Raw genomic sequence first — 14416 nt, 5'->3', positions numbered from 1 at the left:
TCTGTCCATGCTATTTCACTTCTTTCACCATCTGCAATGCTCTGATGCAGAGATGATGAGGTTTCATTGAACCAAGAACATACTCCTGTTCCTGTGTATTTAGCAAGTCAATCAGCACAGCATAGCATTAGCCTTAGCTTTGTTGTGCCCCACAATAGGCTTGTTGGTGGGTTACTTTCAGCAGAAGGGTAACAGGTAGCAATCAGAACATTTCTGCAGAATAGATTATTTTGGACAAACTCATTCAACCGTTCAAACAAGTCAAAAACTTGTCAGATGTCAAATGTCTTTCTTGCTTGCAGAGCTGGAAGATGAGATAGCAGTAGATTCATGGATGCAGAGCTGCTGTTGTTTTGCCCTTTAATCTGTAAATTGAACCAAGAATAAGTCCTCAGAACCTCGGCTTCATATTAACATCTTACTTACATTCGCATGCAATTGCTACTTCATCAATGTTCATTGATGAGTAAACTCAACCAAGAGTAGTACCTCAGAAGCCCTGCTGACTAATAGCTTACCTGCATTTGCATGCAATTTGCACTTCATTAATGAGATCAGCATCACCTTTTCTACCTTGGGAGGTTGACCGCAGTTAAAGCTCTCCTCTGAGTCTTTCAATGGTTCATTGAACATTCCAGGAAAATACCATTACCTGGTGGATGTCTAGACTCATGCATGCATGACCAACTCAATTTCCAGTAGTGCACATACCAACTTTGACCATGTTTGGGTAAAACTTGGTCAACAGCCACACCTAACCTCTGTTGGCATTCTCATGAGGAAGACAACAAACACCAGACTTCATCTCTTTTCCTTTCCTCGAGTAACACCAACTTCATTAAAATAGCTGCATCTTGCAGCGGTAGGTTGAGATATCCTTTTGTTGGCTTCATTATTTGCTCAGACAAAAATCATTTTAGTTTTAGAATATGTTTTGCAACCAAAAGTGACTCATTTTTTAAGCTGCCAAAGAAAATAAAATAAATTTAAAATTGTATTTTAAATATTTAGTTTTAGGAGATAAAATGAATAAAAAACCATATTATATTTCTCCACCTCCAACGGTAAAAAAATAGGGGAAGATTCGAAGTGGTACCAAACAGCGGCTACCGCCGGTCGCAAAAGCTACACGGGCACGCAAAGCTCCGCTGTGTTCGACTCCCACATTCTTACGGAACTACCCTCGTTGTTTGTTCATAATTACCTTCAGTGCCCATGTTTCAATGTAGCCATCGCCTAAAGGCTAAGGACATTTCTGTCCATAGAAATAAGGAGAAAACGCTTTATAGTCCGACTCCTACCCCGCATCGACAACAATTAACACGGGAAACAACTCCCACCACCTCTTCCCTCTCTCGCTCTGTCGGCCTCTTTCGCCTCTCGCTATAAGGAGCCCGCGGATTAGGGCTTCGGGCTCGATTCCTTTGTGCTTGGGGATTTTTGAGGGAATAGTCGAGGGATTTCGTCGAGGCGGTGGAGAGGAAGAGCTCTGGTTCTGATTCGGTACGTCGAGGGGCCGGATCTTGCGGAGTGCGAGTGGCGGCAGTACAGGAAGCGAGGAGGAGGAGGAGGAGAAAGATGATGTGGCGGCCTAGCTATCCCTGGTTATGATCTTGGCGGAAACGGCGTCCTCGTGGCTCGTTTTGCGTTGAGGGACTGCGAGTGCATTCAGGATTGGATCTTGTCTGTCTGCCTTTGGGAAGATCCGTGCGGGGTAGCGCGGGACTGGGGGATTGTGATCCGGAGCTGGGACCGGTGGGGCAAATGCGGCTGATCTTTTAGAGATCCGTTCTTTTTTAGCTCAATCTTGTGCAGAGTTTTACGGAGTGCGTGAAAAGGAGAGAGAGGTGATAGTGGAGAAAGAGAGGAGGAGGAGGAGAAAAGAGGAAGAAGCTTGGATTTATTCGTCAGGAGGGCCAAGTGCTGAGCCGTAAAAATGCAGCAAGATCAGCGGAAAAAGGTGGGTCTTTTGATCCGTGCTTGGCCTGTCGGTTCTCTTTCTCTGTTTAACTCACGATGTAGATCTGATGGTCTCGGTCAGTTTGTGCTTAGTTCGAGTGCTGAGTTGCTCCTATTGACTGGTTTTATCCTGTTTCTATCTCTCTGCTCTCCTCCTTTTTCCGCAATTTTCTTCTAATTTCACCTCCTCCTCCTTCTTCGAATGGGCTTTTGTTACCTAAACTGAGTCAATTCTACGGCTAAAACTCATTGATTTGTGAACGGAAAGATTAGCTTGGTCGAGATGAGATTCTGTCAAAGATTGTACCAAGTCGCATACCAACTTCCTGTTTTGAGTCTGTACGTTTCACCTAACTAATCTGGTACTCGTCAAAAGTTCGATATAATTCTCCTCGGAACCGAGTCCAAATAGCTACAGTCGGTAATCTCAAGTTTCTTTTTTGCGTGTTCTTGGTTTTGCTTACCTTTGTCAAAGGCACAGGTTTTGTTTGTTTGTTTGTTTGTCATAAGCGGACAATACTAATATTGACTTATAAGGGTCTTATGAGTGTATTATTATTATTATTAATTTCACTATTTTGATCGATGATTTGGGCTGAAAGAAATTGATAGGCCATATAGTTCTTCAGACTTGGGTGGTGATAAAATTTTTTTATTTATTGGACTTCTTTGGGATTGTGTTCTCATCTTGCAAATTGCTTATGATGGTCCATATAATGGCTTGGGTTTCTTAGGATGCTTTGAGATGGTGCCTTGATGCTGTTTGAAACGAACATATACATATATATAGTCATCTGTAGAGACTGAGGAAATCGACTTAGTCCTTAATGCCAATCAGTGCCATAGGTTGGCATCAATGCAATATGTAAGTCGATGTATCAGGCAGGTTTGGTAATTATAGGTATGTGGCCCCACAAATTCCCTGTTACAACTTTATAACAGAAGAAAGACATGCATGAAAGACTTGTATGGATGCATACCATTTACATATGCAAATTTCCTTACAGTATATTAAAAAAGGTAAATACGTGTATCACAATTTTCTCATTAATTGAGAAGCTTGTTCAATTTACTAACTCAAACTATCAATTCGTTTATTGGCCATTTGCTTTCAATTGTGATGTACTAAATTTGCAATTCCTTGCATGGAAAAAGTTGCTTAATCGGTTGATTCCTCACAGGATTTGATATGCCTGTGGTAATAACATTGAGGATTGTTTTATTTCTTGTAAGCTCTGTTGCATTTTTTATAAATTGTAATTTGCATTATAGCATTAGTGACGGTTTACTGGAGGAGTTCACAAGTTTGGTAATTCTCAATTTCTCATCTATAATGTAGTTTGTTTTATTATCTTTGTTACTTTTCAGAGAGATGATCGACTGAATTTTAATTGATGATCGAGTAACACAATACCAATAATGTTTTTCTCAAGCACAAATTATTGGATTTGAAAACTGAGAACAAGTGATCGTCTTTTGCTTCTTCCCGATTTGAACTGTTATTTTTCCTCATTTGTCTTCTGCAGAATTCACCAGAATTGGACTTTTTCAGTGAATATGGGGATGCCAATAGATACAAAATTCAGGAGGTTATTGGCAAAGGTAGCTACGGAGTGGTTTGTTCAGCAATTGATACACACACTGGCGAGAAAGTGGCAATCAAGAAGATACATGATATTTTTGAACACATCTCTGATGCTGTTAGAATCCTTCGTGAGATCAAACTTCTTCGTCTTCTAAGACATCCTGATATAGTGGAGATAAAGCACATTGTATTGCCACCGTCAAGGAGGGAATTCAAAGATATTTATGTTGTTTTTGAGCTCATGGAGTCAGATCTTCACCAAGTTATCAAGGCAAATGATGACTTAACAAGAGAACATTATCAGTTTTTTCTTTATCAGCTGCTTCGTGCACTAAAATATATCCACACAGGTAAAGACTTATATTTTAGAAATTTATGCAGTTATTGTTTGATATGAGTTAATGTAACTTTTGATTGTTTTTCTTTTCTTTTTGTCTAGTCAGTGACGGTCTCTTGCCAGGAACGGTCTTTGTTGGTTTCCACATGCATAACAAATTGTCCATTTATCCTTCATTCTATGAAATTCCTGCCTTTTTCTTCTCAAACTTATATATGATGCATGTTTGTCGATTTGGGTTTCAACTTCTGGCAATTTGTCTCTTTCTTTTTGTGTATGACTATTCGTTATGATGGTAATTCGACTATGTTATGGAATGCTGAGTAATCTTGAGGAATCAACATTCTGACATTCAATTTGTTTCTGTGCAGCTAATGTGTATCATCGTGATTTAAAGCCAAAAAACATATTAGCAAATGCAAACTGCAAACTGAAAATTTGTGACTTTGGACTAGCAAGAGCCGCATTTAGTGATACACCCACAACAATATTTTGGACGGTATGTTTGAAGATTTTTTTTCTACTTCTGTTATAATCTACTGATATCCTTCGCTTGTGTGTTGTCATTTAAGAAGCAACTGCTACACTTTTTGACCTTCTAAAGCACTAATATGTAACAGGATTATGTTGCAACCAGGTGGTATAGGGCTCCTGAGTTATGTGGATCATTCTTTTCAAAGGTAAAATATTACTTGATGATTTTAATGTCATTACCCCTGTGAAAAATTTGCACTATCATGTTTGGTGCTTGAAGCATACACAGACACGATCATGCAAGTATGTTCATGCATTAATCATTTTTTTAAAGTCATGGCCATGCAAAGTTGAAACATATGGTAGGTCTATTTTCATGATATGTAGATCCAATCGTCTACCAAATATACTTATGCACCTTGGCTTGAACTTCTGGTCTTGTGTTTTGTAATTTGTTCTTTGCTTCTGTGTTTCAAAATTTCAATTATAACAACTAATCAAGAAATCCTCTCCTTCATGAACATTTCTAAAATATTTCTTGCTATTAGATGATCTCATGTGCTATTAATTGAATATATTGTTGAAAGTTTTGCACCTCATTTAACTAAAGCAGTTACCAATTAGTGTGAATATGTTACTGCCTTGGGTTCCAATACTTCATTCTCTGCTTCGATTAGGGTGTTGTGATATACTCCCTTTGTGATATACTCCCTTTGTTTAAAGAATAAAAATATTTTTTTTCTTTATGCATCAAGGATTATGTAATGGAAGCACTATTCGAACTTTAGAAAGACAATTTTACTTTGCGTGTCACCATGTCTTTTGGTTTTTTGATGGGCTTACAAATAGTTGGGGGACAAGGGCCACTAGAATGTTGGCATTAACAATAATGAGAGTTTTTTGTTTTCTAGTATGTTATCAATCGTGTGAACTGTTGAGGACTCTACAGTTATTAACTTACTTGATGCTCTATTGCCACTGACAGTCAAAACGTTATGGACTCGAAATTGTTGTAGTTGGATATTCTTGATAAGTTTGGTCAGTTTAACAGTTGTCTTGTTTTGATGGGTTTTGTTATAAACTTGTAAGAAACATAATAATTACATATATTAAAAAAATGCTTCTTCAGGAAGGATTTTGAAACTCCTGTAAGCTGAAATATCTTTAACAACAGGTACTTGAATTGGTTTTTTTTTTTTTCAGTTTCTATATTTGAACTGTGAGATTTTGTTAAAAAAAATACTGACTGCTTTTTCTGAAATCGCAGTATACCCCTGCTATCGATATTTGGAGCATCGGTTGCATTTTTGCTGAGGTATTGACAGGCAAGCCTCTTTTCCCTGGCAAAAATGTGGTTCATCAGTTGGATTTGATGACTGATCTTCTGGGGACACCTTCCTTAGACACAATTTCTAGGGTATGGTAATTGCTTAAAAACTAAATGTTAAGATGCAGTTGTTTTGGAAAGGAGAAAGAAATCTGAAAATTCTCAATGTACATATCCTTCCTGTTCTTTTCTGATTCCAGGTCCGGAATGAGAAGGCAAGGAGGTACTTGGGCAGCATGAGGAAAAAACAGCCTGTACCATTTGGACAAAAGTTCCCAAATGCAGATCCTTTGGCATTGAAACTTCTAGAGAGGCTTTTAGCATTTGACCCTAAGGACCGGCCAACAGCTGAAGAGGTATGCACGTCCAGTTAGATCCATGTCTTCATATCTGTTCTCATGATTTTTTTTCTTGTCGATACTTTTTATAGTATTTATGAGATTTGGTGTGATATATCTAGTAATCTTTATCAGATAGATCAAGTGCTGTCCTCAAAAGTTAACACATCTCCTTCTCATGTACCAGGCATTGGCTGATCCGTATTTTAAAGGTCTTGCCAAAGTAGAGAGAGAACCATCTTGCCAGCCAATCACAAAGATGGAGTTTGAGTTCGAGCGACGAAGGTTGACCAAAGAGGACATACGAGAACTTATCTTCCGTGAGATATTAGAATATCATCCTCAGTTGCTCCAGGACTACATTAATGGAACTGAAAGGACAAACTTCCTATATCCTAGGTTTTATATTTCAGATCCATTTTCCCTTCAGTGTCTAATCATCCTGGTTCTGACATTATCATGAATTGGTAATATTTCCTGCTTTCTGTTTGTGCAGTGCTGTTGATCAGTTTAGAAAGCAATTTGCTCACCTCGAGGAGAATGGCGGTAAAAACGGGCCTGTAATTCCATTAGACAGGAAGCATGTTTCTCTCCCTAGGTAATTTTGATCGTTATTCCTTTGCTTTTTCCATGTATGTAGGTAAAGTTCCAGATTTATCATGATTTAGAAGGATAAAATTCATTTAAGAGTGTAATGTACTACCAGTTGATAAAATTCCAAGATCGTTAACCTTTTCTTCGTTCAGAATACTCTAATTCTGTGATGAACATGCTTTTGCAATCGATACACATATTCTTATTCTCGTTGCATGTTGCCTGTAATTTAATTTCTTCATATCTTTATCATCAAATTGCCTCCTGGTAGGTCTACGGTGGTTCACTCTACAACCACGCCCCCAACCGACCAACCAAACATGAGTTCTTCGAGAGATAGGCAAGGCACAGATGAGGCATGCAAGAACCCTCGAGACATCGAAAAGGCATACGGAAGCATAGCAAGGGCTTCACAAGCGGCACAGAGGATTTCGACTGGTATTTGCTCGGATCCAGGATGTCCGTTGGTAGTAACACTGCTGCTACATGCTGACCGTCTAATAATGTGCTTCTCTTTTCAGCTAGACCAGGAAAAATTGTTGGTCCGGTGATGCCATACGAAAGTGGAAGTGTGAAGGATGCTTATGATCCAAGACGGTACATCAGGAATGCAGTTCTTCCGCAGCAACCTGTCATTCCTCCAGCATACTGTCATCACGGTAGTGCAGGAAACTTGGAGGCTGATCGGGAATCCATGCAGCATAAGTCGCCCCAACCATGCATGCCCGGGAAGGTGTCTCCAGACATAGCTCTTGACATGAGAGCTTCCCCCTTCTATCTCTCAGCAGCCACGGCTGAGCCAGCCGAGAGGAACACTGTGGCGGCAAGCCTGTTGCAGGTGAAATCCCCCTTTAATGGGATTGTCGCAGCTGCTGGTGCTGGTGCTGGTCATAGAAATGTTGGCACCGTTCAGTTCGGCATGACAAGCATGTACTAAGCACCGACAGGGGGGAGACTGTTCCTCGCACTCTAATATTCCATACAGACGTAAAAGATAGCCTACAGGGAGATGACGATGCAGAGGATAGAGGATAAAATGACGAGACTGGGCAAGAGCGATGGAAGCTTCCACTTCGCACTTGCAATTTGTGCTGCGTACTGTAAATGACGGAACACTAAGAAAGGATGGCATGTAAGCACAGCTCTCGTGGAACTGTTCATCTTCGCTTACAGTTTGAATTTGTTTCTTGTTTGACTTCTTTACTCTCTCTCTCTCTCTCTCTCATCAGATATTCTTTTAATCTTTAGTTCTCTTTTTCCATATGGTGCTGTATCTTTGATGTAACGTTGCCAGTAATGATTGATGTGACGTAGGTTTTCTTCTTCTTGCAAGTTTAATTTTTATATATTTAAGTATAAAATAAAATATAATTATTATATTAAATTAAATATCTAATAATTTTGACTTATCAAAAAATAATATGAATCTTAAATCCGATTTCATTTATTTTGTATTTATTTCTTGTTCTTTGTTGTGTTGAGTGGATGTTGTCATGAGATAATTTATAATAAATATAAAATATTTTTAAACCAATAAAATTTATTCAAACTACTGCATTAGAATATTAATTCATTATTATGGAAGTTGTTAGCTTCAACAGGAATAATTGAAGGAACATCCTCAACTGTCCCCAAGAAATGAAGCCATTGGACTAATGCTTGGTGTAGTGGATCATTAAATCTGAAAATTATTAATATTAATATTATTATTTTATTATTAACTTGTAAGCAAAAAATCTGAAAAATAAAATAAGAAATATTGTTAGATAACTTCATATCATATTGTTACTTATCTTTAGTATCTCAATCATATTTACGCGAGTAAAAGATTGAGATTCCTACGAGAGTTAAAAAGATAATTTCATAAGATTAAAAATCAAAAGAATATTAAATATTTTATTTTCATAAATATATAGATCGATCGAGATGTTAAAGATAATTAATTATATAAAGTAATCTATAATTAGCCATGATGATACTACTAAACATGTAATTCTTGAAACATGGGTTTGCATGAATTTTTATTTCGACTACGATCAACGTTAATTTTCAATGGAGAATCTCTCTCCCGACATCAACTTTGTGCAGTTAAAGAACAAATCACATTATGCTAGTTTTTTCTTTTCTTGAAATTGGGAAAGGAGATGAGTGAAGGAAACTTGAAGCATCTAATTTCAAAAGGACTGAGTTCAGACTTACCAGTGCTGCAGGAAACAAAAGAAAAAGGGAAAGAAAAGATAGAAAAAAAGAAGATAAAAAAGCAAAGAAAATTGAGAACGATTGAAGATGCCATGTTGATTAGCTACTGTTGCAGTTAAGACTGGCTGCTATGGCTGCTCTATGTTCCGACTCACAGATTCTTCATCTCTCTTTTAAGACATCATCTCTTGGCTGATCAAACTGAAGTGAAGTATGATCGGAGCATGGTGCTCCGTTGTTATCCGCACCAGATCAGATACGTTTGTGGCAGTACCGATGAAATAGCAGCTTTTTAGTCTGACTTGGCTGTACACGTAGTAGCCTAAAGAAGTAGCATGCGGCGGATTGGATGCTACTTCTGAGACATAGCAGTAACATTACTATTTCTTTTAATGTTAATTTGATATTATTCATTCAAATAATTAGGATTAGATAAAATAAAAGATAAGAATTTAGATTAAAATGAATAAATGAATGTGAAAATTTTTATTGGAGTACATTAATTAAAAAAATTATTCTCTTTCTTTTTCTAAAGAAAATTGTAATTCAAAGTACATTAATTAAAAAAATTAATAGATCCAGAAAAAAAAAACAAGAAGACGATAAGCATTGGAGTAAGTATTTCTAATTAATTGCTTTCTATATTTAAAGATGATAATTATTAATTTTAGACCATTAAGATGAAAATTCTATTTATTTCATAAGAATTATAGAATTTGATATAAGAAAATTTTGTTGAATATGATGAATAAGATCCTAATATTACTGAAGATAAAAAAAATCAAATGAATAAAAATATACAGATGTAAGAGTGTTCTACGTTGTTACAATAAGCAATAGATGAGTCTCTATTTTAAAAAAAAAAATAGTTTTTTGAAGATAACTTCAAAGAATTTAGAGGATGTGATAAGATTAATTCAAATAGTTAAGATTAGATAAAATAAAATATTAAAAAAAATTAAACTTAAATAAATAAATAAGAATAAAAAGAGTAATTAGGATATAATAATTTTTTATTATTAAAAAAAATTTATCCTCTATCCTGAAGTTTTATGATAAGATCCTAAAGTCTTATCGTCGCTCTAATACCAAATGATAAAATCCTAAAGTCTTATTGTCGCTCTGATACCAATTGATAAGACCCTAAGATCTTATCGTGGCTCTGATACCATATGATAAGACCCTAAAGTCTTATCGTCGCTCTGATACCAAATGATAAGATTTTAGGGTCTTATCATTTGGTATTAGAGCGACGATAAGACTTTAGGTCTTATTATTCTACGGAAAGCCTAACATAAGTTAATTATGAGATATGAACTTTAATAACATATATTAACAGTCTATAAACAAATAAATGCTTTTGACAGCAGTCACTCCAAAGAATCAACAAGAGCTGCCCACTTATTCATGAGAGTTGCATATGATGGATTGTAACTCATCGAAAAGAAAGAGTGATAACTCAGCAAGGCATTCTCTCCTTGTATCACTCAACCACAGGCACTAAGTCATGCCCTGTCGACAAAGATAAGCACAAAAATTCAGGTCCCTAAGAAGCAGTCATAAGTATTTATGATAGTACGTCCCTAACAAGCACAAATGACCATTGTACGAACGTGTGATCTCATAAAGAAGGCATGGAGCCGAATTAATCGAATTGTACTTCCAACTCCATGGATCTACCAAACGAGAACGAGACCAACCATGATAATAATAAGCCCCCAGTCCTCCTCCATTTCCCTTGACTGCACATTTAGTCTTCATGCCGGTGTTTGAGTCTATCCCACAATCTAATAGCTTAGGTATTTGAATCGAGTTGGTGTCTACTCAATATATATATATTAACTCTGATGAATTTGGCTCACACTAATCACCAATGGATTTCTAACTCCAAGTCAAGCAAACAAGACTACTCTCCGAATAATAGAGTGAGTTTGGAATTCGATCAGAGTTTCCATGTATAATATACACACGCCATGGATTGATTAGACAGTGTTCTTGCACTTAAACTACTACGCGCACAAGGAGCGCAAAGGTAGAGAAAAGCATTCATACTATCGTTGGCTGCTGTGATCGAAGGAGGTAACAATGTCCTGCAAGAGACCATAGTCCGGAGTTGGTGGCCTTGGCAAATGCATATTAGGGTTCGTGTATCCCGCCGGGAAGGCTTGCTGCAACAGAAGGTCGTGGCGAAGGTCCGTCGGCATCGCCGGTGAGGGTGACGACGAGTATGTGCTGCCCCAGACGTTCACAGGACTGTGATGAGTGTGGTGCCCTTCGTAGGTGGTGATCACGACTGTTGGATCCTGGTGTGATCTCTCCACTCTCTTCTTCACATCGCAACTTTGGGCAGTGCATCGGTAGTAGCTTCTGAAGTCGATGCAGATGTCATCGATTAAAGATGGGTTGGCAAGCAAGATGACGAGTTCATGAGGTGCAGACTGCTCACCTTGGATAAGCGCTGTTCTTGACTGCCTTCTGGCCGTACTTCCTCCACCGATAGCCATCTTCCAGGTGATCCACCTCACTCCTGGTCATGAACGCAAACCGGGGCTCCCTTTCCCTCTTCTCTCCTTTCTTCCTCCTTGGATTGTTCCTGCGCCATCATTTTCGGACAACATATACCCATTAGTATCAGTCTCCTGCTCCAATATTTGTATGCATGTTCATCTAATGACTACCTATTCAAGATCCAAGCCAAAAAAAACACCTCACAGTAGAACCTCCAAATCGGAGATCCCTGTGTTCTTGTTACCAAATTGCACCATAGACAGACAGTATTTGAGATTTTTAGATTCTAGATCAGGTACAGATGCTATGATCTAAGTAATTGATGCCCCTCCAAAAGCCAGCTGATCTTATCAAGATAAACAAGAGGAAAAAGAAACCTTTGAATCTCTTGAATGCCAATAGGGAAAACCTAAAAGGTAAGATTTGCTTTGTGAGAGGAGGAGGGAAACCCTAGAGGCAGTGAATTGCCACCCCAATTAGAATAACAACCAAGGGAAGAAGATCACAAGGCGGATCTAACTTGCAGCTGAAGATTTCTTCCCCAAGACACGCATGTAACGCAGTCATCATACGGCGCCTGACAAAACTGTCCGGCATCAAGAACAGAAGAACAATAGCAGCACAGACAATAGAGGGAGCGATCGAAGCCTACGCTTTCTTGAACTCGTCAGGCCCTTCTTCACCCCCCTCCGCCTGCTTCTCCTCCTCTTCCTCCTCCTGCTTCCGCTGATCCGTCTTGCGAGGCCCCGAGTCTTCTTCGCCCACCAGCTCCGTCGATGACGAAGACGTGGAAAAGTTGGGCGTCACCAGAGTCTTCCCATCGCTTCCCCCTGCCGGAGCGGTCTTGCTTCTGCGACTACCTACCACTAGATCATCTGGCTGCGAGCTCGAGAAATCGAAGCCTCGAGCTAGCAGGAGGTAGTCCATCGGCGACCCATGCAAGCGGTCACTCGGGCTCAGGACATGAGACGCCATCTGATGATCGAAACCTTGAAGACCGTCGGCTCTACCACCGCCTGGCTTCTGGGAGAAGATGGAGAAGAGATCGTCGTAGTGGCCATGGAGGTAGGGCTCGGTTCTCTCCCCGGACATGGAGAGAGCAATCAGGGAGAGAAGGAAGCGAATAAAGACTAGCGAGACGGTCTGAGAAAGGAAGGAAGAAAGAGGCTGGCTTTTGTCTTCTTTCTTTTGTTTTGGTGCAAAGATGCGGGCAGATAGATGCACGACTTTGGAACACAACTCCCTAATCTATCAAATGAAGCGATCTCTTCCACCTTTTCCTCGCTCTGCTGTGGGGAAAATATAAGGAATGGTTGACGCCCGCAAGGGAAGAACGGCGACGCGTCGGTGGCAGAGACAAGGCATCGGCTGCCGTCGGTCACGTGGGTCAGAAAGCGGAAACGGCGGTCAAAGTTTCAGACCGTTCCTTCTCCTCCTCTCTCCCTCCTCCGTGGGCCCCATCGATTCCCGCACGTGTTGATTCCATTCCATCGGAGTGGGGGCGGTGCGTAGGGCCGCTAACATCCCTCCGATCTCCATCGGACGTCCCAGATTGCGAACTTTGAGGGCTCGAAAGCTCTTGCCGCCGACTACAGTCCACAGAGCATTTTCCCTCGTCGTACCCGCACTCCTACCTTCTCGGTGATTGGTTGCAGCGAGGACAAAAAAAAAAGCAGAAAGGAAAACATAACCCTAGTGGGGCCCATACGCAATGCGGACATCTTAGATTTTGGTGCATCCGACTCGCGACATCGCACCAACGAAATCTACGATCGATATGTGCTTCTCGTGCAGCGGAGTTGACTGTTACCTGCAAACTTCGTCAGACAAAACAGTCGCATCGATTTCACACAAAGATAGATCACATACACACTGCCGCTTACAAGGAACAGTGAGGAATCTGTCGTAGCAGAAACTGTGGCAGGAACCGAGTCATCGTATTTGGTGGACGAATGCTTTAAGGTGAAGTGCGAGGAATATAAATCTTAGGATAAGTTTCTATATCTAAGGTACATAAAGCAACCGTCAAGCTTCTCATGAGAGGATGTATAGAAAGTCAACCGATTCTCTTCTCCTTCCATATGCACCATTTAGTGTGTGCATCTATATTTATGTACATATAACTGCTATGAAGGGCTTAGATCCCATATATACTATTATACACTGTATTATCATTCCTGACGTCAGTGTGGTTCCGAAAAGGGTTTAGACTAGAGTGCATGTCTTCATACACGCAGAATAGAGTGGATTCTGAAATGGGTTGGACGCATGGATAGTCTAATGCCATGTCATGTCTTGTTAGATACTTGATTTGTCCGATACATTGGTCGGTCGAATATTAAGATCACCTTAGCAGCAGATCGAATCGATGTGACGTTCGATAATTCCGATATGTTAGTCGAAACTTTCACCTTATTAGCACGAACCTTTCATGACTACATAGTATCGAATGAGTTCTTGTCAAGGATATTCTCGATCTAGTCTTTATAGGATTCTTTGTCGAACCATTTCTTCTTTTGACAGTAAAACTTTGAGATGAGTTGTGACATTAGATTTGATGTGTCGGAGAACCAAAATATATCGTAATAAATAACTTAATTACTTTCGTTCCCGTAGGATCAGTTAGGACGAGCATATCTGCGTGGGCTTACCTTTATTGCTACACTAACCTTAATATTCTCATCTTCTGATGTCGCTCTTGTTCGCTGAGTTCATCAGGAAGTTGCAGGTTTATTTGTCTAGGATTCCTTTGTCAGGCATGGAAGTGGAGCGAGTGACAGTGGGGAGGAGGGAGGACACACTTTGCAGTACGAGAACATGGGGCGGCTGCTTATGCTCTACGGCTATGTCTCTCGCCGAAAGAAAAAAGGTTGAGAGAGAGACAGAGCCTGAGATTGTTGACCGAGAGTGCAGTAGTAGTGACTGCATGGTGTTGGGTGGGTTTGGTGTCGAGTGGGGGAGACGACGACGCAACGACGAAGGGGACGAGAAATTTTCGTCCGGCATTTTGCGCCACCGCGCCCGCGTGAGCTGCGGCCTGGCGTGCGGCATCTCCTCCGCACAATTGACAGCCGACAACTGCGGAGGGACTGCAA

General features: G+C 39.9%; 2 protein-coding genes across 2 annotated transcripts; one reads left to right on the top strand and one right to left on the bottom strand.

Annotated features, from left to right (window-relative positions):
* The first annotated feature begins 1329 nt into the window (after positions 1 to 1329).
* On the top strand, positions 1330 to 7817 carry LOC135641206 (mitogen-activated protein kinase 10-like). Its single transcript, XM_065156403.1, has 10 exons — positions 1330 to 1960; positions 3486 to 3894; positions 4253 to 4380; positions 4502 to 4561; positions 5623 to 5772; positions 5883 to 6038; positions 6208 to 6419; positions 6517 to 6618; positions 6886 to 7052; positions 7136 to 7817. Exons 1-10 carry the CDS (start codon positions 1937 to 1939, stop codon positions 7549 to 7551), a joined length of 1824 nt encoding a protein of 607 aa, XP_065012475.1. The 5' UTR covers positions 1330 to 1936; the 3' UTR covers positions 7552 to 7817.
* A 2888-nt stretch (positions 7818 to 10705) lies between these two features.
* LOC135639508 (WRKY transcription factor 71-like) lies at positions 10706 to 12587 on the bottom strand. The gene is made up of 3 exons (XM_065153279.1): positions 11974 to 12587; positions 11260 to 11406; positions 10706 to 11180 (listed from the first exon to the last, which is right to left on the bottom strand). Exons 1-3 carry the CDS (start codon positions 12411 to 12413, stop codon positions 10865 to 10867), a joined length of 903 nt encoding a protein of 300 aa, XP_065009351.1. The 5' UTR covers positions 12414 to 12587; the 3' UTR covers positions 10706 to 10864.
* Between the last annotated feature and the right edge of the window lie 1829 nt (positions 12588 to 14416).

This window comes from Musa acuminata, chromosome BXJ3-6, assembly GCF_036884655.1.
Source record: "Musa acuminata AAA Group cultivar baxijiao chromosome BXJ3-6, Cavendish_Baxijiao_AAA, whole genome shotgun sequence".
NCBI classification, from domain to species: domain Eukaryota; kingdom Viridiplantae; phylum Streptophyta; class Magnoliopsida; order Zingiberales; family Musaceae; genus Musa; species Musa acuminata.
The sequence above is the reverse complement of the archived record's forward strand: the minus strand, read 5'-3'. Positions and strand labels throughout refer to the sequence as shown.